This window comes from Apiospora phragmitis (assembly GCF_038363925.1).
Source record: "Apiospora phragmitis strain CBS 135458 chromosome Unknown utg000010l:1.0-9815664.0:1.0-9183399.0, whole genome shotgun sequence".
NCBI lineage: Eukaryota > Fungi > Ascomycota > Sordariomycetes > Amphisphaeriales > Apiosporaceae > Apiospora > Apiospora phragmitis.
Window position 1 is genome coordinate 2,016,059 of NW_027117409.1, and position 23,900 is coordinate 2,039,958.

Sequence of the window (23,900 nt, forward strand, 5' to 3'; positions counted from 1 at the left end):
CATTATCATTATGAACCTACTCGCACGGTTCTATGTATGTTACCTATGGGTAAGAGAGAGAATCAGGAACACAACGGCCCAATCCTATCCGGAGCCGCGCCCTGTCATGTCCCCTCGTACCAGCATCGCCATTCAGTGCCAATCCGCATCTATCTGCTTCGCTTGCTCCGTCGCCCCTTGACCAACCGCCGTTGACCAGTATTTATACTCGTACATCATTCAGGAGAAGTAGTCCAACATCATCAGTGCTGCTGCTGCTGTGCAATTCTGGCCACACCCCAACTCCTCGTGCGATCCTGAAACCTGTAAAGGTACAAGCTCTGATCCAACGGAGTAAGAATGCCTAGAAAGCACAACCAAACGCCCAGAGGCAAAACATGCAAATATGCTCCAACCCAAACGTGGATAGCCAACTTTGGACAATTCCGTAGAAAATACTGGTGGTCCAAATACCCGCAAGTACGCAACAACAGAAAAGGTGTTACAAAGCCAGTGGTCCCGGTGGCTGTTAAGCATTCAAGGTTTTGATCATCATCTTCACCTTGCGCTTGTCCGTCACCAGCAGGTTCCGAACGTCGAACATGGCATGCATAGTTTCGACGACCTTATGGAAGCTGCTAGCAGCACCACGTTCCTGTGTGAATCGGACTATGCTCAGTGGGTTTCGCTTGCCATGCTCAATAACCGTCATGATCTCGGCTGCAAACGAAACTCCTTTCATCTTGAGATCTGGACGGAAGACATTATGTTAGCGGTAAATTCAAAAGGGGCAAGACTTGGCATCGCCGGCGGGTAAGGGAGGAGACTCCAAGCCACAATCGTCGCATAGTGAGAGGGTATATGGGTATTTGCGTACAATTGTGTGTGCCTACACGACCAAAGACAATATTTCTGTTCTTGTCTACCTGGATGTCGCGAATACCATACCGACGCCATTCCTTAAGGAGGATGGCAATTTCCTGACGTACTCGGCGGCGAGAGATGTTGAAGCAGAGGTGATCGGATGCGGGCTTCACGCGGAACAAACGAGCCAGCCAGTTCTGTTGTGGCTCAATGTTGCGAGTAGCAACGCTTTCATTCCACTTATCTGCGCGGGTGGCCGCGAGGGATGATTGAACATACGAACAGGCTCAGGACTCGGCGATTCGTCAAATTCCGGACCTGGTAGTCGGTAAGCACACGATCACAGTTCTGGCGTAATGGGCTGTTTGGTTTGTTAGGACTTACCTGCGAGCGAAAGCTTCATTTGTTCCTCATCTTTGCTGTTGCGCCAGAAAGCGAAACTGAAGCTTTTCTTCTTGGTAGGCGCCATGGCTGTAGCTGACGAAACACTGCTCTCTGTATAAAACAGCTCTTCAGCCTGTCCGGAAGCAGAGCCCTGGTGTGATCTGAATATGTCTTCCTTGTCTTTAGAGGTTCTCTTGAACCACGACGACCTCTTTTTCATGCCACCCGAAGAGCTTCTATGGGAAAGTGCAGTAGTTTCCTCGGGGATCGCCTTCGTAAGTTCCTCGTGTGCAGATCGCTGGCGTAGGTTCACTTCCGGTCGAACTTGTGTACCACTGACCGCAGAACATTTACGGATATTGAGAGGTGCTGGCGCTTTCACTGGGCTGCGCTTCGCAGAGGGCGACTGTACCACACGGATCGTATTCTCTTGGCGAGCCAGATACTCGAGGCCCTTGTCTTCGGTTGAGGTACCAGACGTAGTTCTTCCCGCAACAGGCGCTGAAGAGTTGCGCAAATTACTGCATTGAGCTTCGTGAATGGACGGTAACGGAACAGTGTCCTTTCCCCATTGGGTGCTGTATCTCGAATAAATCGGAGCTGAGACGGTCCGCCTGTCCTCCTCTGACTTCTTCGAGGAAGGGACAAGCTTATTCAGATTGGACACCACCCGGTCCACGTGTCCCTTGAACTCGTTAGACTTCAGGTGGTGTCTTTCAATCCTTTTCTTGGTCATTGCAATCTCGTGAAGCTTCGATTCGGTTGGGAGCGGTGCCGGGGGTAAAGGCCGTGTGTCCCATTGGTGTGGGTTCCGGCGAGCGGTCCGTCCATTGCGTTGAGGCGGAGTTGGCGTCTCCGTATCTACAGATATAGATCTCTCGTCGTGATGAGCCACCGTGTTGCTGGCTGGCATCGGCGAAGATTCCACCGAAGCCTCATCTATAGACTGGGGAGGAGGAGAGAACTGTTGAAGGCTTGGTCGCAATCCTTTGCTATACTGTAACTGAAGTGTCGGAGCTCATCATTCCAGGGCAAGCCGGTGTCATTAGGCCGTGAAAACTCAGCCATCGTCTGTGATCCATGATTACCTCGACTGGTCTCCTTCGAGCGTTTACCTTGTCTGATCGAACTATTAGATGACCTGTAAGCTTGACTGGATGTGATATCATCATCGGTTACGCTCGCAGGGCCGCTGGAGCTTGGAGCTCGCTTCTTCATTGGCTGTCTGCGGACACGAGAGAAGTCCACACCGCGCTTCTGTCGAGAAGCATTCCTCTTGTAAGGAGTGCCATCTCCACTCCTGAGAGAGGTGAGTGAGCGTCGGGTCGATCGTAGCCCCGGCGCGGTAGCTAACCGCCTGTTGTATCTTCCCCGCCTCGAATAAGTAGAATTGCTTCTGATTGACCCATTACGATCCCTACAACCGTTAACCGCCCCGGTAGAACTCTTCGCGACACTACCATTGCGGTGGACAGTGATTTTGGCGTGGCTCGCTTCGTTCTCTCCCATGATGCGCGATGACTTAAAAGGATCATAGCTCCTTATCGTGCCCCCAGCATCTGTTGCAGTCTCTAGACCGTTCTCATCAGTAGCGACGTTCGAGATAACTGTGAACCTGGATGGGATTCTCCCGGGTCGCCCGGGGAATTTCGAGCGTTGTGAGCTTCCGCTTCCACGTCGCCGGCTGAAGATGATGAAAATCGCTAGGAGAGTGTAGTAAGTTACACCGGTAGTTCTCGAGCTGTTTCTCTGTATATCGAAGCAATAAGTGGTAGAACAACTTCTTGTCACTTGGCCTAAGGGGAAGTTAGTTATTGCCACAGCCCAAGTACTGTAAACACTCTGCCAAGTACTTACTCTTTACACATAAGCTCCTCAATAATTTTCTCCTCGCTGTAGGTGTGCCACATTGACTTGAGTTGCCGGACGATGTCCAGATCGACGTCCTCCAAAGCCACTTGAGTCTGTCTTCCGCTTTGACGGATAGCGTCGAGTTGAAAATCGTCTTTGCTCAATTGTTTCAAGTCATCATATGTATCGTATGCCGTGATAAGGTCATGCTCCCATATGTCTCTGATGCTGATTCGCCTGTCCGGGTTAGGCTGAAGCATCCGTCGGATCAAGTCCCGGCTAGGCCAGCTCAGATGTTCCGGTTCCGAGTATTTTCCAACCTGCGCCTTCTTGAGCAACTCCTCAAGTCGCCATCCCGATCATCAAACGGAAGGCGGCCACATAGACATGCGTACAGGATGACACCTGCACTCCAAACATCGACCTTGTGGCCCTGATACCCTCGGTTTTGGTTCACTAGTTCAGGGGCAGCGTAATGTGGGCTACCGCATGCCGTCTGAAGCCAGTGTGTAGGGCCTTGATGGATTGCCGCCATACCGAAATCAGCAATTTTTACCTGGCCACTGCTTGAAATGAGGATGTTCTCGGGTTTGAGGTCTCGGTGGCAGATATTAAACGAATGGCAATACTCCAGAGCACTGATGATCTGTCGGAAGAAGAAGACCGTTTCGTCTTCTTGTAGGCACTGATACTCATTTATGTACTCGAAAAGGTCGCCATAATCGACATACTCGAGCACAAGATAGCTGGGGTACTGTTAGTGTATAATGGTGGTTCGGGTTGAGAGCTAGACTTACATCTCAGAGCGGTTCTCCCAGATGTCATAGATTTTCATGATGTTGGGGTGATCAATCAGCTTCAGTAGCGCCACTTTCTCGCTCAATGGACAAGGGCATGCGGTTTTGCCGCTTGAAGTCATCCTTTGACTGGTCCCAGGCGTCGATGTCCTGAAGACTGCCAGCCTGTGTCAAACGAACCCCGTGTTTAGGGAGGATTTTGACAGCTGCATCCTCTCCAGTCTCCGAGTGCCTGGCAAGCCTAACTCTTCCCGCTGATCCCTTTCCTAGGGTTTTGCCCAGATGCCATGGCCCGACATGTGTCTTCCGCTTGCTGCTTGACGCGCCGCTCGATGTAGAGATTTGAGAGGCACGTTTGTCGGCATTGGGGTCAGTCGTAGGACCAGGTGCACCACGTACAGCTGCCGAGGCAGATACTCGCGACGAAAGTGTGGTTTCGCACTCAGGAGCAACACTCTGATGATGACCTCTGGAGCTGGACCGATTCTTGGGAGCACTTTCCTCTCCACGGCGGACCTGAGTGATGGGCTTTCCCGAGTATTGTGTGGGTGCATTGGCAACTCGGTGAGTCGCGTCACTCAGAGGAGGCCTCGTGTGCTGAGACTTTCGCATACCGCGGTTATCCATTGTAGCACATGGAGAACCAGGGTAGACGGTGAGTGACGCCCTTCTTGGTCGATTCACGAGGTGCGTGGTATTCTTAGGTGGGCGAGGGGCGAAAAGCTGTATCAGACAAAATGCTTATGGGGAGTAGTAGGATGGACTGGAGGGGAAGGCAGGTAGGTACTTGGGTGGCACGACTTTCCACTCGCGTGCAGCTGTCGGGTACCAGAACTCGGGCAAGCTCGCAGCAAACAAGGATTGAAAAAGTAGAGGGGACGAGTGAGGACAAGCTACCAAATTAGACGTACCAAAAAAATGGTGCTTGGAATTCTAGCAGGTGAGCTCTGTGACATGAGAGGGAGGGAGCTGGTTGGAACGCGATGTTTTGGCTGAAAGAGCTAGCCTCCTATCCCATCAATGATTCATACCATCGATGTCGAATATCTAGAGGATGTGGGCCTGGGCCTTGGGAATTCTCAGGTACCTTTCTACTTTCACATTACAGGTAGGAGGAGGTACCAATAAAGCTCAAGTTCGGGTGCAGTAGGTAAGCAATCAAGTGGAATAATTGTTGCTGTCGGAACTACCTACACTGTTTGGATACCAGCTTTTCCTCGGACGACAATGGTAGTAAACTGCTTGACAATTCTCCTCGTGATTTCTCCCTTGATGTAGCAAGCACCTCCAGTCATAAAACCAACTTTTGGCCGTTCGATCTCGTTTCGCCAGTCCCACTGTGTGTATCAAGGTATGAAGCCAGCAAAATATGGAGGAGGCTAGAGTGACTCGCAGAGGATGCCCAACATGTCCCTTAAAGGCACCTATGCACTAACAGGGCATCTTTATTACATGAACATCTTACTAGGACACGAACATCGAAGTTCTATGGCGAGAGTGCCAAATATCTTGTCCCTAGATCTAGCTTAGCTTTAAGATTATTCCTAGAATATCGCACTAAACACTTACCTATATCGAATGCTTGCTGTATTCTTCGTACCCGTCCTACTTTACCTCTTCTTGATGCAGAAGCCCAACATGATTTCACCATCGACAAAGTGTTCTAGTATCGCTGCCCTTGATACTCGTAGTGCCCAAAGATGGGCTAGGACGGTATGGTGATATTGCATATCCCATGCATGGAAAGGTGATCTCATACTTCTGTTGTGTGATCCGACCAGATCTACATGCCGGATTGGAAGTGAGAGGTCCCCCACCGCAGATCACGGGTAATTACTCAATGACTGAGACAATTTCGGTACCGTGAGTAGACTTGTAGCTTGCTCCCACAGATACTCGTCAACATGGAGGTCATCAAAGAGCATGAAGTTATTGCTGTTGACGAGTGCATGTAGTCCAGTATCCTGGGAAGTCCCAACATAGCGTTGGTTAGGTACTCCGTACAGCCAACTTTATTAAGTGGCACCACCTGAACCCCCACCCATTAAATCAGACGCGCCAAGCCAACCCTGTTCACGCGTCAAGCTCCAATTACCACTTCCACATTGACCCCACGTGGGTTTCTTTTGCGCAGGAGACTTCTTGAAGCCCGCCATCTATTGCAATCTGAACGTCGGCCAGCCTTGTGCAGCATGCGTGATTAATCCTTCTGCCAAGAGGCCGCTCTCACGTATCCATCAGCGTCACCCAAGACAAGCTCGCCCGGTCATCAGATCGGCCCGGCTATTGAGATGCCCCCTACTACGTCGCGCCGCCGCTCGCGCTCGGTCTACGAGGACGAGAACGGCACACAGTCTCCTGCTCCAGAATCTGCGAAACGACAGCGCCAAGGCTGTAGAAGACAGGATATCAAACCCGACTTCGATGAAGAAGACAGCGATCGTGACGAATCAAATGAATCTCACGCCCAGACAGCCGGTTCCTCGAGCTTTCGTGTAAACGGTGCCCCAAACCATAATGGACAACACGATGGCGAAGAATACCATCCAGGGGCCATTGTCCGAGTCATGGTAGAGGACTTTGTGACGTACGAACATGCGGAATTCTTCCCTGGCCCTAACCTCAACATGGTCATCGGCCCCAATGGAACAGGCAAGAGCTCGCTGGTATGCGCCATCTGCCTCGGCCTGGGATTTCACCCCAGAAACCTAGGACGTGCGGGCCATGTCGGTGAATTCGTGAAGCATGGCAAAGACTACGCTGTCATCGAAGTCGAACTACAAGCGAATCCCAACCAACGCAGCAATCCTGTTGTTCGAGTGCAAATTTCACGCGAAGATAACGGCAGGAAATGGTGGCTCAATGGCAAGGAATCTACGCAAAAGGCCGTGCATGGTTTGACCAAGGAGATGCGCATTCAGATTGACAACCTCTGCCAATTTCTTCCTCAGGATAAGGTTGCAGAATTCGCGAGCCTTACCCCGATCGATCTCCTCCACGAGACTTTGCGAGCAGCCGCACCGGAAAAGATGATTGAGGAGCAGTCACAATTAAAGGCGTTGCATCAGGAACATAAGAAACTGAAGGCCAATGCCGATGCTGCCTCGGAGACTCTCAAACAGCTGGAGAGCCGCCAACAGGCCCAGCAAGCTGATGTTGACAGGCTTAAGGAGCGAGAGGCCATCACAGAGAGGATCGAGGAATGGAAGAAAAACGCGCATCTGCGCTACATATGAAGTCGCACGAAGTGCACATTCGGCAGCTAAAGCAAAATTGAAAGAAGCAATAGCGCGGCTCAAAAACCTCGAGAGAGCTTGCGGGCCGGCACTCGAGGCTGTCAGCAGCAAGGAGGACTACAAGTCCAAGATAGAGATGGTTGTAAGAGATCGTGAGAAGCGACTCAAGGATGCCGAGGCTAGGTCTGCTCAAGGCGTTGTCGAGATCGAGGCGCAAGGCAACAACATAGCACAGAAGAAAAGTGAGATGGCCGCAGAACAAAGCTCCATACCAGGGAAGGGTGATAAAATTCGAAAGCACAAGACTACGATAAGGGACCTTAAGGCGAGGCACCAGCAAGAGCCTCCAGCGTTCGTTGCAGGCGATTGGAACCAAAAGATTGTGAGTTGTCATTAGTCGAAAGCTGCTTATCACGTACTGACTTTGTGGATATAGCGGGAGAGGGAGCATGTTCAACGTGCCATCGCTGAGGAGAAGCGCCAGGCAGCTGCTGATAGAGCTGATATTCAACGCAGGGGACAAGCTGTCCGCGATGAACAAAAGCAGCTCAGCAAAGAGATCAGCAATCTGAATTCCCAAGAAGGACAGCTGGTGAGCCACCTACGGAAAATTGACCCACATGTAGCCAAAGGTTGGGACTGGTTGCAGGAGCATCGCGACGAGTTTGAAGAAGAAGTCTTTGGCCCTCCCATGCTAAACTGTTCCTTGAAAAACAACCGGTACTCGGACCTCGTTCAGTCCATGCTGGCAAGAAACGATTTTCTCTGTTTCATTACGCAGACAAGAAAAGACCATCAGAAGCTGAGCGACCAGTTTTATAAAGAGATGAAGCTAAGGGTCACCATCAAAACCTGTAGCAACAAGATCGAGGAGTTCCGACCACCCATGTCAGCTGACGAGGCACGTCAGCTTGGCATCGACGGCTTCGCCATTGATTATATCGAAGGCCCAAGCCCCGTATTAGCTACGCTCTGCTCAGATAAACGACTGCATGCTTCAGGTGTTGCCCTTCGGGAGGCCAGTGCTGAGCAGTTCAAACAGCTTTTTGAGGGGCAGAAGATATCACAATGGGCGACAGGATCAACACGTTTCCAAGTCATTCGAAGAAGAGAGTACGGTCCCGGTGCCGAGACTACTAGCACAAAGCAGGTCCGGCGAGGTCAATTCTGGACTGACCAGCCTGTAGATAATGCCGAAAAGGCCGAACTGCAGAATAAACTCGAGGCCAAAGAACAAGAGAAGCAGGAGCTGATAAAGGCTTTTGCTGAGGCTAAAGCCCGTCTAGGCGAACTAGAGGACAAGGAAAAAGACGTGGAAGCAGAAATTGTAAGTTTCTGGTTGAAAGGTATTGAATCTCGGCTAACTCCTCCAAGGCCCAACTCAGGTCAGACAAGAGCAAATTACAAACAGCCTTTACCCAATGGTCAGCCCTACCAGAGAAGATTGGTAAGAGCCTATGACTTTGCTCGCGTCACATGAACACCACTAACCTCATTGAAGTGACCGAGGAAGCCAGCTTGAAAGCTGAGCAGGAAAATCTTGCCGAGTGCCGATGCCGCATTACACAACTCAAGTCGGACATCGACGACTTATGCTGTGAAAAAGCGCAGACAGTTCTCGGTCACAAAGCACTTGTGGCAAACATACGCGATGCTCGCCTCGCACTGTTGGATGCCCAAATCCGGCTTATTGAGGCTGCCTCGGATGTTCAGGGACTCAAGGATCGCAATGGTGATATCACTTCTAAGCTTGATAACACCAGGGATGAGATCAAGAACCAGGAAGAGGCCGTGGTCACTCTTAAAGCAGAGGCCATCTCGATAAGAGATACGGTTGCGGCACTCGAGCATGATGGGCATGACATCGACCACTATCGCGCAAAAGCAGCTGACAAAACACCCGAGGAGATTGATCAGGAGATCGAGGCAGAAGAAGCCAATTACACTCTGATCCAGCCGGTTGATCAACAAATTCTACGCCAGTACGAAAAGCGGAACAAAGAGATCCAAGACTACACCAAGAGGAAGGAAGACCAGGCTCGACAACTTGAGAAAGTCGGTAACCAGATCCAGAAGCTGATGCGCACGTGGGAGCCCAGCGTTGACCAGCTGGTTTCTCGTATCAATGATGCTTTCAGCTACAACTTCCAGCAAATCAGTTGCGCTGGCGAAATAGGTGTGCACAAGGAGGAGGATTTCGATCAGTGGGCCATCGAGATCAAGGTCAAATTTCGGTACGTCGCGACTGGGCTAATGTTTGTCAACTCATGCTGAGCTAACTTTGAATCCAGTGAGAACGAGACTCTGCAGCAACTCAACCAGCACCGCCAGTCCGGTGGCGAGCGCGCTGTGTCGACCATCTTCTACCTGATGGCTCTACAGTCCATGGCACAAGCCCCCTTCCGTGTCGTCGATGAGATCAATCAAGGTATGGACCCGCGCAACGAGCGCATGGTTCACGAGCGCATGGTCGAGATTGCTTGCCGTGAACACACAAGCCAGTATTTCCTCATCACGCCCAAACTGCTGACTGGCCTGCGTTACGACCCACGCATGCGAGTCTTGTGCATTGCCAGCGGAGAGCACGTCCCAGCCGAGGCACGACAACTAGATTTCAAGAAGTTGGTGGGACTACAACGTGCCGCTACCGCCCTAAAGGCTTCACCCTAGGTTTCCCGGAATCATTCTTCATCCTGGAGGGGTAGATCATCATTTTTTAGTGTCCGAACACAGGTACGGACACTTCAACTGGTTGTGTTCGGCGGTGGTTTTGCCTTCGGAAATGTAACAGTGGTAACAGCACGGCGTTTAACTTAGGGGATATATGTATACTTGGGCTTAATTGAGGGTAGGGTAGGGACATTTACCTCTCGTCTCCACGAAGAAGCCGAAGGTCCGCAGACGAAATGTTATGTGGCACGTGCCAGAGGGCCAAATGCCTCAATGGGCTCGGGTGTGCACAACAGTCATCAAACAGAGTGGTTGGTTTGGTTCTCACTGATCAAGACGATGACGAGGACGTTTCTCGTCCTCGCTCGTTTTGTCGACCGCTCGCTAGGTGCAGGTTGAATGAATACATATTTGCTAACTCAATTCGATGTGTTTGTGTGTTCTCTCCTATTTGCATGCTCCAGGGGAGAATGATGACCCTCCTTTTCGCCTCCTCCGACTACTCTAGTCAGACGAGAACGGAGCCTACGCAGCTCTGGGCACGTCTGCTTTGCCGGCATTCCGAACCAGAATCACTGCAGCACGCACTCGCCGAGCCGCTGGCGGGCATGGTGACGCTGGAGGCCATGTGATTGGCAGGTATGTTATACCTTCGCGATACATATATTTATATACGTAGAGTTGATGGAGCTGAGCAGCTGTCATAAGCTGAAATAGGAGGGCTTCTGGTTCTGATGTGCTACACTGTTTCTAGTATAGGTTGTATATGTCCACAGGGCTGAAGGAGATATTGTTATGTTATGAAAATGAACCTAGGTTACTGCAAAAAGACGGGCTTGGTTTGGCAATCTCGCATTCCAGAGCTTGTTTCTTGCGCTACCTACCTCGTAATGTAGACTTGGTAAGACCCCTTTGTCTTGGGGGTGCCGACCAAAGGATTCGGGTTTTCACTGTTTCAGCCTACTGAAGTACCAATAACCCTGCAGAACCGTGTTGAATATGGAGTAAGGTCTTGTAATACAGGCTGTCGTTGAAAACACATTTTGGCTAGTATTGCTCCCCTCCTTGTTCATGCCCCTTACTTGTTGTTGTCCCTAGGGCCATACAGCACAGCATATCCATCATATGTGCGACCACACTAACGCCTGTCCTCTCATAATGAGGCTTTCTTCTCTGTGTTCTTATCGAGAACGCCTCCCTCAGGATATGTTGAAGCAGCGCCTCCCAGCGGCTTTTTGGACATAATACCTTCCTCGGGATGTTTAGCAACATCGTCATGAAGCCTCGCATTACTCCACGACGCCAGGAACGTCGCCTTCCACTCGCCCTGCTGCTCGACCGGCCGCCGGAAGCGCGCCCAGATGGACTGCCGCGCGTCGACGAACCAGACGAGGGCCCAGTACGCCGCGCTGATGACGCTCAAGACGAGGCTGACCCAGACGAGCGCGAGGGCGGCGCCGCCAACCCGGGCGCCGATGGTGAAGGCATCGCCGAAAGTGCCGCCGAGGACGGTCTTGATGACATAGGCGACGGTGGTCGACACGACGGCGCTGAAGGCGAGGAAGCCGGGCGCGACGCCCGCGACGAGCAGGTTGGCCAGCGTCAGCAGGCGCGCGCGCGGCAGCGCGAGGGAGGCTAGCGAGGTCAGCGCGACGAGGCCCGAGACGACGAGGCCGACGTAGAGGAAGGCGGCGTTGGCCGTCGTGGCGGCGAGCAGGGCGGTGCCCGTTGTTGAGCCCGTCGAGCTTAGGGTCGCGAGGAAGGGGAAGGAGACATTGGTGTTGCCGACGACGACGTAGCTGGTGATGTTGCTGATACGCGAGAGAGCTGGGACATGGTTAGACGTCGTAACGTTGCTCGTTAGGGGAAGAACTCACCATCTCCCACAGTCTTGAAGCCGGGGCATGAGTCGATATTGATCTTGGAGTTGGGATTATTCGGATCGGCGAGGTTCCCTTGCAAATGTTCTGTAGGTAGATGTCATATTCGTCTTCGAGCCCGATGGAGTCGGTGGCTTCTTTGATGAGCTCGTTCACAATGTCCTGTAGCCCGTCGTTGACTTCAGAGGTCAAGTTATTCACCGCACCATCCAGACCCGGAATCAGCCCGGTAATGCCCCCGATGATGGAGCCCGTAGTAGTACCCGAGGTGTTTGCGTTCTTGATCTCGACGAGGTTGGTTCCGACTTCGGACGTATTCAGCTAGTGATGTATAGAGCATATGTCAGATCTCGCCCGTGATGATGGTGGTGTTGTTGTTGTTGTTGTTGTTGTTGTTGTTCGCAAGCTTTTGGGGGTAGAATGCAACCTACCCTGAGTAAATAGTATCCCGAGCCTCTCCCGGGTTTAGTTCCCGCGGTGACAAGGATAAGCAGAAGCACGAAAGCGACCGTCGAGCAGACGAAGGGGATAACAGCGGTAAACCGCAGCCTTCCTATGGCCATGATGGGAAGCAAAAGGAGTACGAATCTTTTGGTATATTGGATTATAGCTGTCGGGTACAGGATTCGGTTTCGCGCTTTTTGAAAGCTCTCTTCGTGCTTCCAATGAGTATTGATACTTCGCGATGTTACTGTTGCCAGGCTGTTGTATGTTTGGAGCGCCTCTTTGTTGGTTGCGCATGAAGTGGCTAGAAATGTAACATCTCTATCTTTCCCAGGTGATGCAGGAGAGTCACATATGTAGGTAGATATGTAAAGACGAAGACGAAGCAGAACTTCAGTTTATTGACGGTCATGACATTGACGTAATGCTCTCCGACATGAGAAGAACATAAGAAGACCTGGGCAAAACACAATTCGGCGTTGATCTTCTTCTTTTCGCGAGTACGGTTTGGTGGCCACCCCTTCTTTGGTGAATTATGCGCGGGTGACATGCGTCAATGTCCGTGGGGTTCCGTCCCAACGATGCCCCCGAACCGAATACGCGCCAGCTTCCAACTTCCCGGCCGCTGACCCACCAGGTATCCGCTGTGCCTTTGTAAAGGGCCGGGCTCCTATGGGGCTACTATGCAATCGTTATATTCCATGCACCAATCGGTCGGCATGGACAAGTTCGATAGCCTGTCCTCCGATGCCCTCTTTTTCTTGCGAGGGACTTGATTATTATTCCTGACCCCGGACTTACGAGGAGGCTTATATAGACTCCTGATGCTGGTCGCAAGAATGTTTGGTGCCAAGCATCCCATTTAACCCCAAAGCTTTAGGTTGGGCGTTGCATCAAACGTACCCAGCCACACAGGCTGCAGCGACGTCACATGAGAATATCACCCCATGTTGTCGTCTCGTTTCACAATGCCTCTGCGCCGGAAGATACCGGTATGCGACATGAAGCAATCAGGGTTCGAAGTCAGTATTCCTGTTCTGAACCCTATCATCCGAAACTCGTCCAATACCAGCGTGGGCGTCACGGCGTTTTTTCCATCATTGATATTAGTGCTTGAAGAAAACGACTGGGCAGAGTGTTTGAACGGCGTCCAGTCTTAGTAACCGCCTTTGCTTGCATGGCGGGGACTGCGAGAAACCTTGAGCTGTTGAAATGGAACACGTGGTGGTGGTTGGCGGCGGTAGCCACACGCCCGGAGTATCGGCCTCGCGGCATCTGTCTGATCGAAACTCATTCCAGATCTTGACGCCGTACGCCATATCTCACTGGCGCTCGTAAACGCTGCCTTGACTGCCGGTTTGCCGCGCGGTGTGGAAAGACGGTCGAGAGCCTGCTGGCGATAGTGATTCTTGTTTTCCACTGGCTTGTTGGCGTTGGTGGATGGGACCGCTGGGCCGTGATGGGTGATTTGCGATAAACTAGAACCTGTCCAGAACTTTCGTTAATCATGCTAGAAGCGTGAGGCGAAAGTATGAAGTGAGATTCTAGTATCGGAAGCGATTGCCAAGTCGGGGTGCCGTCTTGCCAATGTTGCCCACTCCAAGGCAGAGTCCGCGTACCGATGACGTTGGCTTGAATATCAGGGTTGGGAAGTTCAGATGATTTGACTCTGGGAATCAGCTCAGCAGCCATTACTTGAACGTGACGGAGGCGCTGGTTTTCGGAATGGAGTAAACAGGTATTAAAGCTAGGGGAAAAGCGGGTAACGGCGCAGCGTATTTGGGTAGAGTCTAGAGAGCCTGTGAAGAACAACCAGGGGGGCTCGATCACTATGCAATCTCGCGATTTTAATACAAGTAGCTGTTCTATGCCCCAAAGACTTGGCTAGTGTTCTACCGCCCTTGCATACTAGACAAGAATGTCTTATCTCGCAGCTGAAGCCCAGGAAGCCATCTAGGCTCGGGTATTAATGCCGTATAAGCCTCATCTCGATGCGAATGACAAATGAGGGCCACATCGCCTTCTTTGCCCCGGGAAAGCTTTTTGCTTGAGAGTATTTGCAAGTGACAAAGCCCAACAGACAGGAAATGATCATAATCAAAGAAGCATCCAGACTCGACATGGATAGATTTGAGTATCCTCCTGCGCGAATTTTGGTATTGGTTGATCGGTGCAACGTAATAGATTCGAAATGGAATCAGTTACGTTTAGAATACCAAAGGTGGAACGAGAATAACCGCCATGGTCTCTTTTACTCTCCTCACCGATGAAGGGTCATAGTACATGTGTGGCTGATGAGCGGCTTTGTCTACGATCTACCTAATGTAGAGGTCGGTCTGGCTGGCAGGGTGGGAGGGAGGTCGGCTGACGTCCGTCCCCAAGTTGAGTGCATTCGCGGCGGGTTGGCGGAACGACGTCAGCCATGCGTGGGGGTGCAGAATATGTTCAGATGTTACTATATACATTATCGGCGTAATAGGAGAAGAAACGAGGTCGGATGTTGCCCGCAACCTCACGGGCCAAAGACGGCATGCATGCATGAACTAGTTGCCACTGTAGTTGGATTGCCTTTTTAGGCAAGCCGTGTAAGTCATGGGCGCCCAGGGACCAATCATTTTTCTCTTGTCTCTTGCAGGGTGAGGGTCTTCAATTGCACAGTCTGTAATGGGGTCTGCAATCAACCCTACTCCAGCTGTGTCACCTTGGCATTATGAACCGAATGAGACCCTGACTGATCGCTTAACCTAGAGGCCTTCTGCAGCTGTGGGAGGGATGGGACTGGGAGGCCGCCACCGCCGTTGTTGTTGTTGTTGTTGTTGTTGTCGTCGTCGTTGCTGTTCCGTGTCGTTGGTGAGGTTCCAGTGGTTTCTCGTTTGTCGGCTCCCGCAAACCCGCTAAGTCCAGTCAGTTGCTCACATTCCGAATTAGGCCCAGTAGCAGTAGCTGAAAGCTTGACTCCCACCAAATCCCCCTAAATTCCCACTTCCATCCCATCAACCTGACTTGACCTCAACTGCAAACAGCACACTCAAACAGGCTTCCCCCCTCGAGATCAGCGGCCCAGCCACAGAAGACAGACGGCAAGGGAATATATCACGCACTATGCGGGGCCATGCGGCCCATGCCGGAAGTGGTGCGCACCAACCATGTTGGATGGGATTGATCTGGTTAGCAAAGCACCGCTTCCTCTATCCCGTTTCCTCAATTCTAACTTTTTCTAATGCCGGCACTAACAGAGTCGTCCAGACAGGTATGCCCTTGTACATTCATTGGATTGCTCCCCCCAAGAATAGCACAGTGCTGGCAGCATGTGATGGACCCAAAATCACCCTGCGTCGGTCAAGAACACCTCACACTGTGCCTTGGGCTCAAGACGCCAGACATTCAACAGTATGGCATCCTGTTTTGACATTCGGTTCTCAGAAACTCTCGCCATCAACATGGCTGCAAGCCACTACCAGGCTATCGGGTCCAAAAGGGCTGGTATATAACATATAGTAGATCAGTGCGACTACCTCACTGAAAAAAAGAAAGAAAACAGATGCACCTTTGACTCGTCTGGCTCCCCTTTACCTCTATTCCGTTGGCTGCGTTGCCTCGTTGCTCAGGGGCATATCATATTTGCGGTGAAGCGCGTGCACTTTCTTCCCTTACAAACTTAGGGAACTGCCAAGAATGGACGAGGAGAACCTCAAGTCCCCTGCGGTTGACCGCATCCGCTTCGACGATGGAGAGGCATCGCGACCTGCTCCTGCTCGCGGTAACCTGCGCCGGACTCACTCCAATGGTTCCATGTCCATAAGGAGCGTGCGATCGCGACGCGAGGTTGATCCAGCCATTCTACTGCCCGTCCAGTATCGTACTGTGTAAGTACTAAAGGCTTCATCGTCTTCATCGTCCGATCGCACTTCAGTGCCTAACTTATATACAGCAACCCCATATCGCTAACAACCACTCAAGCTCCTTCCAGATCGAAGAATCAAAAGCTAAAGATGTCGCCGAGCTCTCGAAAGCGAAAGATACTGCTGCCAAGGGTCGATATCCATATACAAATTCGGTTCTGGCTTCAGACTTCCGGCTAACATGTCGGTACAGAGCTATCGGCCCTTGAATGGCACACCATCACGACTGAAGAGGCACTCCGTCGCCTCAGCGCCTCAATGGATCAAGGCCTCTCGGATGACCAGGTTACCAGGAGGCTGAAGGACTTCGGTCGAAATGCCCCCACGCCTCCTAAATCCAATACCATACAGAAATACCTTGGCTATATGTTCAAAGGGTTTGGGCCCATATTGCTCACCGGCTCTATCCTCGTCTTCGTCTCCTGGAAGCCGCTGGGCGAGCCCACGCCTGCAATTGCTAATTTGGTAAGCTGATATATGACGGATGTATATTGAGAGTCGACTTAACATATTCCCAGGCCCTGGCTATCGTCCTGCTGGCTGTCTTCTTCATCCAGGCTGCTTTCAACATGTGGCAAGATTGGTCTTCATCCCGCGTAATGAAGTCCATCTCTGGCATGCTGCCAGAAAACACCATGGTCGTCCGTGAAGGCAAGCAGCAATCGCTTCCTGCTTCAGAGCTCGTACCCGGAGATATCGTGTATATCAAGGCCGGCAATAAACTCCCGGCTGACGTCAGGTTCCTTCAGGTCTCCAGCGACGCGAAGTTCGACAGATCCATTCTGACCGGAGAGTCGGCACCCCTGGCGGCAGCAGTTGACTCTACTGACGATAACTATCTTGAGACACGCTGCATAGGTCTCCAGGGCACCCACTGCACCGCTGGATCATGTATTGGTTTGGTTGTCAACACGGGTGATCGTACCGTCTTCGGTCACATCGCTACCCTGACCAACGAGCCCAAAACTAAGATGTCGACCCTTGAGCGCGAAATCCTGTATTTCGTTGGGATCATCTGCTCAATCATGGTGACAATGATTACTATCGTGCTTGTCGTCTGGTAAGATTGAACTCCGCGAGTGTTTGCACAAGATCATGTATCGCTAATGACATGTTCAGGGGCGCTTGGCTGCGGAAGGATCATCCTGGCTGGATTTCTGTGCCGACCCTCATCGTGTCTTGTGTCAGCGTTGCAATCGCTTTCATCCCGGAAGGTCTCCCCATCGCCCTGACCGCAGGCCTGACAATCACTGCGAACATCATGCGGAAAAACAGCGTGTTGTGCAAGTCTCTGAAGACCGTGGAGACGCTTGGCTCTGTTTCTGTGGTATGCTCGGACAAGACGGGGACTCTAACTCAGGTCAGCATCACCCATCATGATTTTAGCAACCACTTACTCATTTTGTCAGAACCGCATGACTGTTACGGACTGCACCATTGGCAACCATACAATCAACCAAGACACTGCCCAAGAAGAACTTGACGTGAGTGAGACTCCAGCTGTCGCCGGCATCGTCACAAGTGGCGTCAGCCAAATACGAGCTATCGCAGGTCTCTGTAATGCAGCTGAGTTCGATGCTGCCACCAATAACCTCGCGCTTGAGGAGCGACACATTCACGGCGATGCGACCGACCAGGCTATCCTTCGGTTTTCTGAAGGCCTTGGCTCTGTGAACCACTTGCGCCAGAGCTGGCAGAGAACATACGACTTGGCGTTCAATTCGAAGAACAAATACATGATCCGGGCCTTTTCCATGTTCAAGGACGACCTACTGTCGACCACCTTGCCTCAAGGCGAAGCAGATGCCTTCACGGCAGAGGACACGTATGTAATCAAAGAGAACGCGTCCGAAGAATCGCCCGCTGACACCAGTTGCTAGGCTTCTGACCATCAAGGGAGCCCCTGATGTGTTGATTGGTCGCTGTACCCACTACACCACCAACGCCGGAGACGCTCACCCCTTTGACCAAGATATGAAAGCTACGGTTGAGCAGCTGAAGAATATCTACAGCAGTCAGGGGAAGCGGTGCATTCTTCTGGCTCGCAAGATCGTCACTAAGGCCGAGGTCCTACACCAACCCGGTACGGTTCAATTCGAAGACGCCATGTTCGAGCAGGCCAAGACCGGCTTGACCCTAGTCGGCCTCCTTGCCATTGTTGATCCCCTCCGACCTGAGATCCGTTCCGTCGTGTCCACCCTAAGAGGTGCGGGTATTCGCTTCTTCATGGTAAGCCAGAATCGCTTGCAGCCTTTCGATTTTTATGTTTGTTAGTCATGCTGATTCCTGGCCCAGGTTACTGGCGACTTCGCCTTGACTGCCCTTGCTATTTCCCAGGATGCTGGTATCATTACTACCCCATCCTCCTTAGTCCACGGCGTATCCGCTCTGCCTCGCGAGCCGGCCCCGGGCTCGATCTCCGAGGACAAGGCCTCGTCCTCGCCATTGCGGACCTCCATCGTGCTCAGCGGGCCGGAACTCCTGACGCTCAACGAGCACCAGTGGCGGGTCCTGACCGAGTACGAGGAGATCGTGTTCGCGCGCACGACGCCCGAGCAGAAGCTCCGCATCGTCCGCGAGTTCCAGACGACCGACGTCGTGGCCATGACGGGCGACGGCGTCAACGATGCGCCCTCGCTCAAGGCGGCCGACATCGGCATCGCCATGGGCGGCGGCTCCGACATCGCCATCGAGGCCGCCGACATGGTCCTGCTCGACTCCTTCTCGTCCGTCGTCGAGGCTGTCCAGTACGGCCGCGTCGTCTTCGATAACCTGAAGAAGGTCATCTGCTACCTGCTGCCCGCGGGCTCCTTCGCCGAGTTCTGGCCGGTCATGACAAATGTGCTGTTTGGGCTACCGCAGATCCTGTCCTCGTTCCTCATGATCATTATCTGGTGAGTGCCTTCCATGATATAGACCCCCTTCACACTATACCCATTGGCGCGTAGTGTTGTTCGCAGGCGATTTATGTATAGAATGCTGATGTGCATCATCATAGCTGCTTCACCGACTGCGCCGCGGCCACGGTCCTGTCGTACAAGAAACCCGAGGCCGACGTGCTGCTCCGCAAGCCACGCAACGTCAAGAAGGACCGCCTGGTCAATTGGCAGCTCGTCGCCATGGCGTACGGCGTGCTCGGCGTCATCGAGACCTTCGCCTCCTTCGCCATGGCCTACTGGTACCTCGAGCGCAACGGCATCCCGTTCCGCGTGCTCTGGTTCAGCTTCGGCGTCCTGCCGGACTGGATCGACCCGGACTACTATGCTCAGAAGATCAACGAGGCCTCGTCCATTTACTTTGTCAACCTCGTCGTCATGTAAGTGACTTCTCCGCTACTGCCACTGTTGTTGTCCCACTGAACTGACGGGTGACTGATGTTGTTGTACAGGCAATGGTTCAACCTGATGGCCATCCGCACACGCCGCTGGAGCATCTTCCAGCACCCGCCCGCCTTCAACAAGGCCTCCCAGAACCTGGCCCTCTTCCCCGCCATCGCCTTTGCCCTGGTCATGGCCATCTTCTGGCTGTACGTGCCCGTGTTCCAGGAGGTGCTCGGCACGTCCAAGGTACCCGCCGAGCATTACTTCCTGCCCATGGCGTTCGGCATGTTCATCCTGATCATGGACGAAGGACGCAAGTACATGGTCCGCAAATACCCGGACGGCTTCCTCGCCAAGGCTGCTTGGTGAGGAGGGAATGGTGGATCAGGGAGGAGGGAGAAACGAGGGAGTTCATGGGCACATCTGATATTTTTACGACATCTTTGTTTTGAGGTCTTTACTGTGAGGTTTTTATTTGATACGACTATACCCGGTAGGTCAAGCATAGCAAACGGAGCATACATATTACACAGAAATTGATAAATCTTTGTTAGAAGAAACACAATTTTCATCGTTCATTTACAAATAAAATATTGTACATAAGCTGCTCCTTGTTGACGCCGACTTCGACCCCCTTAGTAGGCAGGTCTGTTCATCCAATCCTTGACCTTGTCCGTCATGCTCCCTGTGCTGCCACGGCGGCTTGGAGCGTGGTCGATACGGCACACGGCGCCACATTTGCCGCTGGTCGGGATCCTCGACGGGGCGACACGGTTGGTCCGACCTTTACGTCGTTGGGCACTTCGGGTCAGCCAAGCTCTTCTTACCCTTACCCTTTAAAGGAGGAGTCAAGGAAAAACGATGATGGGTATTCTCGGCTTACAGTACCAATCGCCCCGGCCCGCGTCGTTGAGCATCTCGTTGTACTTCTCCTTTGCCTTCAAGAATGCCTTGGACATGGTGATGGTTGTTTGGGATTAGGAACTATTCGTATATTGATGGAGCTGCCGTAGTAACTCCTATGGATGTCTTTGTTTTGTGACTTGGATTTGGTGGTAGAGATAGGTTGTATTTATCAAAGAGAAAACGTAGCAGAGGAGAACGAGATCCGGATCGGTAGGACGGCCAATACAAATAAGCTCCTTGTCCCATTCTCTCTCCTGCCCAGTGTCCATACTCTCTCGCAGGTCTGCTGACAATTTGGAGTCAACCCCTCTCTGTGATCTCAGATGGCCGATCGACGTTTACCCCATGGGGAAACAGAAACTCTATCCGGGGTTGATCGACGGCGGCATGTCCCGTTAAACCTGAGTACAGTCCGCATAGCCCATAGCTGCACACCCTATGTTATTACGTCACTGGAACGTGTTACGCAGCGAAATCGCGAAAGACGGATTGATTGTCTCTATTCACTCACAGTTGGATCGACATAATGAGATGACCGACTACACGGTGTATGTCTAGTGCTAAACAAAGTGAACTGATTACAAGTAAACAATCAAACATATACACCTAGAAATGAAAACCGGAAGTCCCAGACTCCCATACGCCTTCGATTAATGAGAGAATACCTACCGCTTTATTTCCACCTAATAACTTACCGCCGAGTAGCGTTATATATACATACTTCCCTTACCTGTATACAAACACATATATACCCATCCTCAAATAAAATTGGCCTGCAGCTTCACGCTCTCCGACGCCTTCTCGACGCAGACAAGGCAGTTCGCCACCCCGTATGGCTCGCACAGGCACGACGCCTGCGGCGCGCACGTGTACGAGAACCGCGGGGCCCGCACCTGGATGAGGCAAGGGGGCGCCGAGCGGCACTCGCACACGTAGGTCGCGTCGGGGACGCCGCGCTCGCGGAAGAAGGCCGCGGTGCAGGCCGCACAGTCGAGCTGGCGCAGCGCCCGCCCGTGCCGCTCGCAGCCCATGAAGATGTACTCGCGCGCCGGCTTCGGCGGCGGCGGCGCCCGGATGTGGCCGATGGCGGCGGTGGTGTCGTGGCTGCTGCTGGACCGCCCGGAAGGTAGCGGGGTCGTCTTCAGGTAGTGGTGGGACCGCCGCCACCGGGCCGTCTTGGGCGCGGCGTCGAGCCGGACGCGGGACTGGAGCTTTCGCTCGTTGCAGGGATCCAGAAGCGTTCTTTTGATCTCGGCGTCGCGGTTGGCGCGGTAAAGGCCCAGCATCCGGCCGCCGGCGTGGGCGCGGCCCCGGAAAGGCAAGTCGCGGAGCCCGACGCTCATGGGCTTGGTGAGGTCCGACAGGTCGATGGGCATGCCCGTCCCGGCGTCGCGGACAGGGCTGCAGGAGCGCGCGCTGCTCGCGTAGTCGGAGCTGAGGGCGCCGGCGGCGGCCAGGTCGAAGCTGTCGACACTCCGTTGCGGCTGTTGCCGGGCGGCGACCATGGGCGACTGCTGGTGCAGCTTCCCCTTGTCGCCGACGTTGAAGACGGCCTCGAGCGGCACGAGGCGGGCGTCGACCTTCCTTCCCGCGTAGCCGTTGTCCTCCTTCCACTTCAGGTATTTGCGGACGTACCTGGGATCATTGATATGATACGGCAGGAAATGGTGGGTGCACTGCGTGCAGAGCCCGAACCTGTCCTTCCTCTCCTTCTTGGGCCTACACCTGGTGAGCACCTGTCCCAAACAAAGAAAGTTGGTCGTCCTCCAGCCTGCCTTCCAGCACAAGATTCTGGTCTTGGACCGGTGTTGACAAGCCGTATACTTGTACGTCTTTACCTTACAGTCGCACATGGTGGTCGTGCGTGGGTTATAACTGTATATACAAAGGGAGGGCAACGAGAAAAATGCAAATAAGGGATAAGCAGTTATCTAGAGAGGCTAAAAACAGAAATGTCTCCCCAGAAGAGTTGAGCCGGTCAACTGTTATAATAGACTGCTTTGGTATGATGGAATGAAAACGCTGAAGTAGAACCAACAGGGGTTATGGAACAGGGTTTTTGTACGACAGGACTTTCATTATCAAGAAGAGACAATGGTTCTAGGACTGAAAACGCCCCCTTGTCGATAGAAGTATAAAGAAAGCGTAACAATACGGCACTTCAGTCCACAATAGACCCCCTTTTAAGCCCTTGTTCGGAGTGGCTAAGCTTTCGTAGGCCCTCACGATGACATCTACGGTCTTTGTGTGTGAACTGGTCTAGACTGAGAATAATACCAGGGGGATGAAGAGTAGCCAAAGCCAAGCTCAAAACATGCCCTCCATGAAAGCTGCGTCGCCTAGGGGAATAGCTGAAAGAAGTAAAGCTAGGTGCCGATTTTAAGGGTAATTTTACGCCTTCATCCATATAGCAAGTAGTGCAAAACCAGCTCTGCACAGAAGTCTTGATCTGGCATCTATTGAACCAAAGTTATAGTCTGAAATTGGCTGATAAGGCGCAGAGGTTAGAAGCGGGTGGGTTGATGCCTTATATAGGTGAGCTGGGTTTCAATTTGCCGTATATATAGTCACCCCGAATCTGACAAAGACAGCCCGCCAATAGTGTGGTTAGGGCAAACATAGTCCACATGTATCGTCTCTGTGCCGCATCTGTATGTCTGAGGGGTGTAGCTGCAACTTCTAGGGTTTCCTAGGTCCCGGAATTGGACATCCTTGTCATTGCTCGGGTTTCGCCATGTGATCCAGGTATCGCCACCGCAGCCGTTCCAGACGTACTCGAAGCCGTCCGGCATGGTAAATACAGAGCCGCATGGATTGTGTCCATCTGGAAAGGGGTTCACGGCCCAGGCGCATGCTGCATTCGACGGTCCATTCGCAGCAAAGGCGATTCTGGTATTGTCACCAAGGCTGCCGACGTAGACTTGGTTCGAAGGCGTGGCGGATGGAGCGGCTGTTCGTGTGCGAACCGTACCTGTCCGCGTCGTCCTAGTGGAGGAGGAGATGGAAGATGACGCTGAAGTAACGGGTGTGGACGTTACCAAGGAAGTACTCGTGGTGGGTGATGCTTGAGCAGGGAGGTTTCTGTAGATTGACGGGAAGTGAGCTTTGTTCGTATCCATTATAACCACCGTAGCATATCATCCCGACTAGGAAAGCAGCTGTATAGTTGATAAGACTCACAAGGAAGAGCTCGATCGAGCTTCTGTAGAATTCTCGTAGCCAGACTTGCTACCCACCGTCACTCCTACAACACCAGACAGCACCAACAAGAATCCAAATCCAATGAGTTCTCCACTAGGGAAGCTTTTTCTCCAGGGGTGTAGCGGGCTCATCGCTCGGCAAAGTCTCCTCGCTGCCAGAGGCTTGGATCTGGGAAGAACATACTTCCAATGTTGGGTCAGGAGGTACGACGAGTAAGCCTGGTTCGGGACAGACCTCCGGGAGCGTAGTGAAATGATGGCTGTTACTCCTTGCGCTGAGAACATCGCCTGTACTAGTCTGAGCCATGTTTATTTATATGGAAAACTGCTGTGTGAGGTGTAAGATAAATAGTGTAGTCTGATTTGTATAGATACCAAGGAGTGTATATATATACATGTATTGGCAGACCCGGACGAACGGACATAGGAGAACGACATCCAAATCTAATCAAGAGCCTGCCTTACTG

The 23,900-nt window shown here is 52.4% G+C and overlaps 10 protein-coding genes across 10 annotated transcripts; 3 read left to right on the forward strand and 7 right to left on the reverse strand.

Annotated features, from left to right (window-relative positions):
- Positions 1-508: 508 nt before the first annotated feature.
- PG994_010401 (CAMK/CAMKL/GIN4 protein kinase) lies at positions 509-3,913 on the reverse strand (the record flags this gene model as incomplete). The annotated part of the gene is made up of 9 exons (XM_066861810.1): positions 509-729; positions 857-1,040; positions 1,127-1,161; positions 1,228-2,224; positions 2,407-2,527; positions 2,633-2,968; positions 3,085-3,357; positions 3,474-3,824; positions 3,876-3,913. The coding sequence occupies 9 exons, from the start codon at positions 3,911-3,913 to the stop codon at positions 509-511; spliced, it is 2,556 nt and encodes an 851-aa protein (XP_066710920.1).
- Positions 3,914-3,926: 13 nt separating this feature from the next.
- PG994_010402 (Serine/threonine-protein kinase HSL1) lies at positions 3,927-4,502 on the reverse strand (the record flags this gene model as incomplete). Its single annotated transcript, XM_066861811.1, has 1 exon — positions 3,927-4,502. The coding sequence occupies one exon, from the start codon at positions 4,500-4,502 to the stop codon at positions 3,927-3,929; it is 576 nt and encodes a 191-aa protein (XP_066710921.1).
- Positions 4,503-6,166: 1,664 nt separating this feature from the next.
- On the forward strand, positions 6,167-7,111 carry PG994_010403 (structural maintenance of chromosomes 5 smc5; the record flags this gene model as incomplete). The annotated part of the gene is made up of 1 exon (XM_066861812.1): positions 6,167-7,111. One exon carries the CDS (start codon positions 6,167-6,169, stop codon positions 7,109-7,111), a length of 945 nt encoding a protein of 314 aa, XP_066710922.1.
- Positions 7,112-7,247: 136 nt separating this feature from the next.
- Positions 7,248-9,781, forward strand: PG994_010404 (uncharacterized protein; the record flags this gene model as incomplete). Its single annotated transcript, XM_066861813.1, has 5 exons — positions 7,248-7,493; positions 7,548-8,438; positions 8,486-8,558; positions 8,613-9,345; positions 9,403-9,781. 5 exons carry the CDS (start codon positions 7,248-7,250, stop codon positions 9,779-9,781), a joined length of 2,322 nt encoding a protein of 773 aa, XP_066710923.1.
- A 1,153-nt stretch (positions 9,782-10,934) lies between these two features.
- PG994_010405 (uncharacterized protein) lies at positions 10,935-12,224 on the reverse strand (the record flags this gene model as incomplete). The annotated part of the gene is made up of 3 exons (XM_066861814.1): positions 10,935-11,608; positions 11,655-11,982; positions 12,093-12,224. 3 exons carry the CDS (start codon positions 12,222-12,224, stop codon positions 10,935-10,937), a joined length of 1,134 nt encoding a protein of 377 aa, XP_066710924.1.
- A 2,564-nt stretch (positions 12,225-14,788) lies between these two features.
- PG994_010406 (uncharacterized protein) lies at positions 14,789-15,253 on the reverse strand (the record flags this gene model as incomplete). Its single annotated transcript, XM_066861815.1, has 2 exons — positions 14,789-14,999; positions 15,207-15,253. The coding sequence occupies 2 exons, from the start codon at positions 15,251-15,253 to the stop codon at positions 14,789-14,791; spliced, it is 258 nt and encodes an 85-aa protein (XP_066710925.1).
- A 527-nt stretch (positions 15,254-15,780) lies between these two features.
- Positions 15,781-19,696, forward strand: PG994_010407 (uncharacterized protein; the record flags this gene model as incomplete). The annotated part of the gene is made up of 10 exons (XM_066861816.1): positions 15,781-15,971; positions 16,066-16,139; positions 16,201-16,472; positions 16,526-17,067; positions 17,127-17,367; positions 17,417-17,832; positions 17,888-18,236; positions 18,303-18,901; positions 19,006-19,323; positions 19,396-19,696. The coding sequence occupies 10 exons, from the start codon at positions 15,781-15,783 to the stop codon at positions 19,694-19,696; spliced, it is 3,303 nt and encodes a 1,100-aa protein (XP_066710926.1).
- Positions 19,697-19,962: 266 nt separating this feature from the next.
- On the reverse strand, positions 19,963-20,286 carry PG994_010408 (uncharacterized protein; the record flags this gene model as incomplete). The annotated part of the gene is made up of 2 exons (XM_066861817.1): positions 19,963-20,111; positions 20,211-20,286. The coding sequence occupies 2 exons, from the start codon at positions 20,284-20,286 to the stop codon at positions 19,963-19,965; spliced, it is 225 nt and encodes a 74-aa protein (XP_066710927.1).
- Positions 20,287-20,991: 705 nt separating this feature from the next.
- On the reverse strand, positions 20,992-22,086 carry PG994_010409 (uncharacterized protein; the record flags this gene model as incomplete). Its single annotated transcript, XM_066861818.1, has 1 exon — positions 20,992-22,086. The coding sequence occupies one exon, from the start codon at positions 22,084-22,086 to the stop codon at positions 20,992-20,994; it is 1,095 nt and encodes a 364-aa protein (XP_066710928.1).
- A 714-nt stretch (positions 22,087-22,800) lies between these two features.
- Positions 22,801-23,352, reverse strand: PG994_010410 (uncharacterized protein; the record flags this gene model as incomplete). Its single annotated transcript, XM_066861819.1, has 1 exon — positions 22,801-23,352. One exon carries the CDS (start codon positions 23,350-23,352, stop codon positions 22,801-22,803), a length of 552 nt encoding a protein of 183 aa, XP_066710929.1.
- Positions 23,353-23,900: the final 548 nt, after the last annotated feature.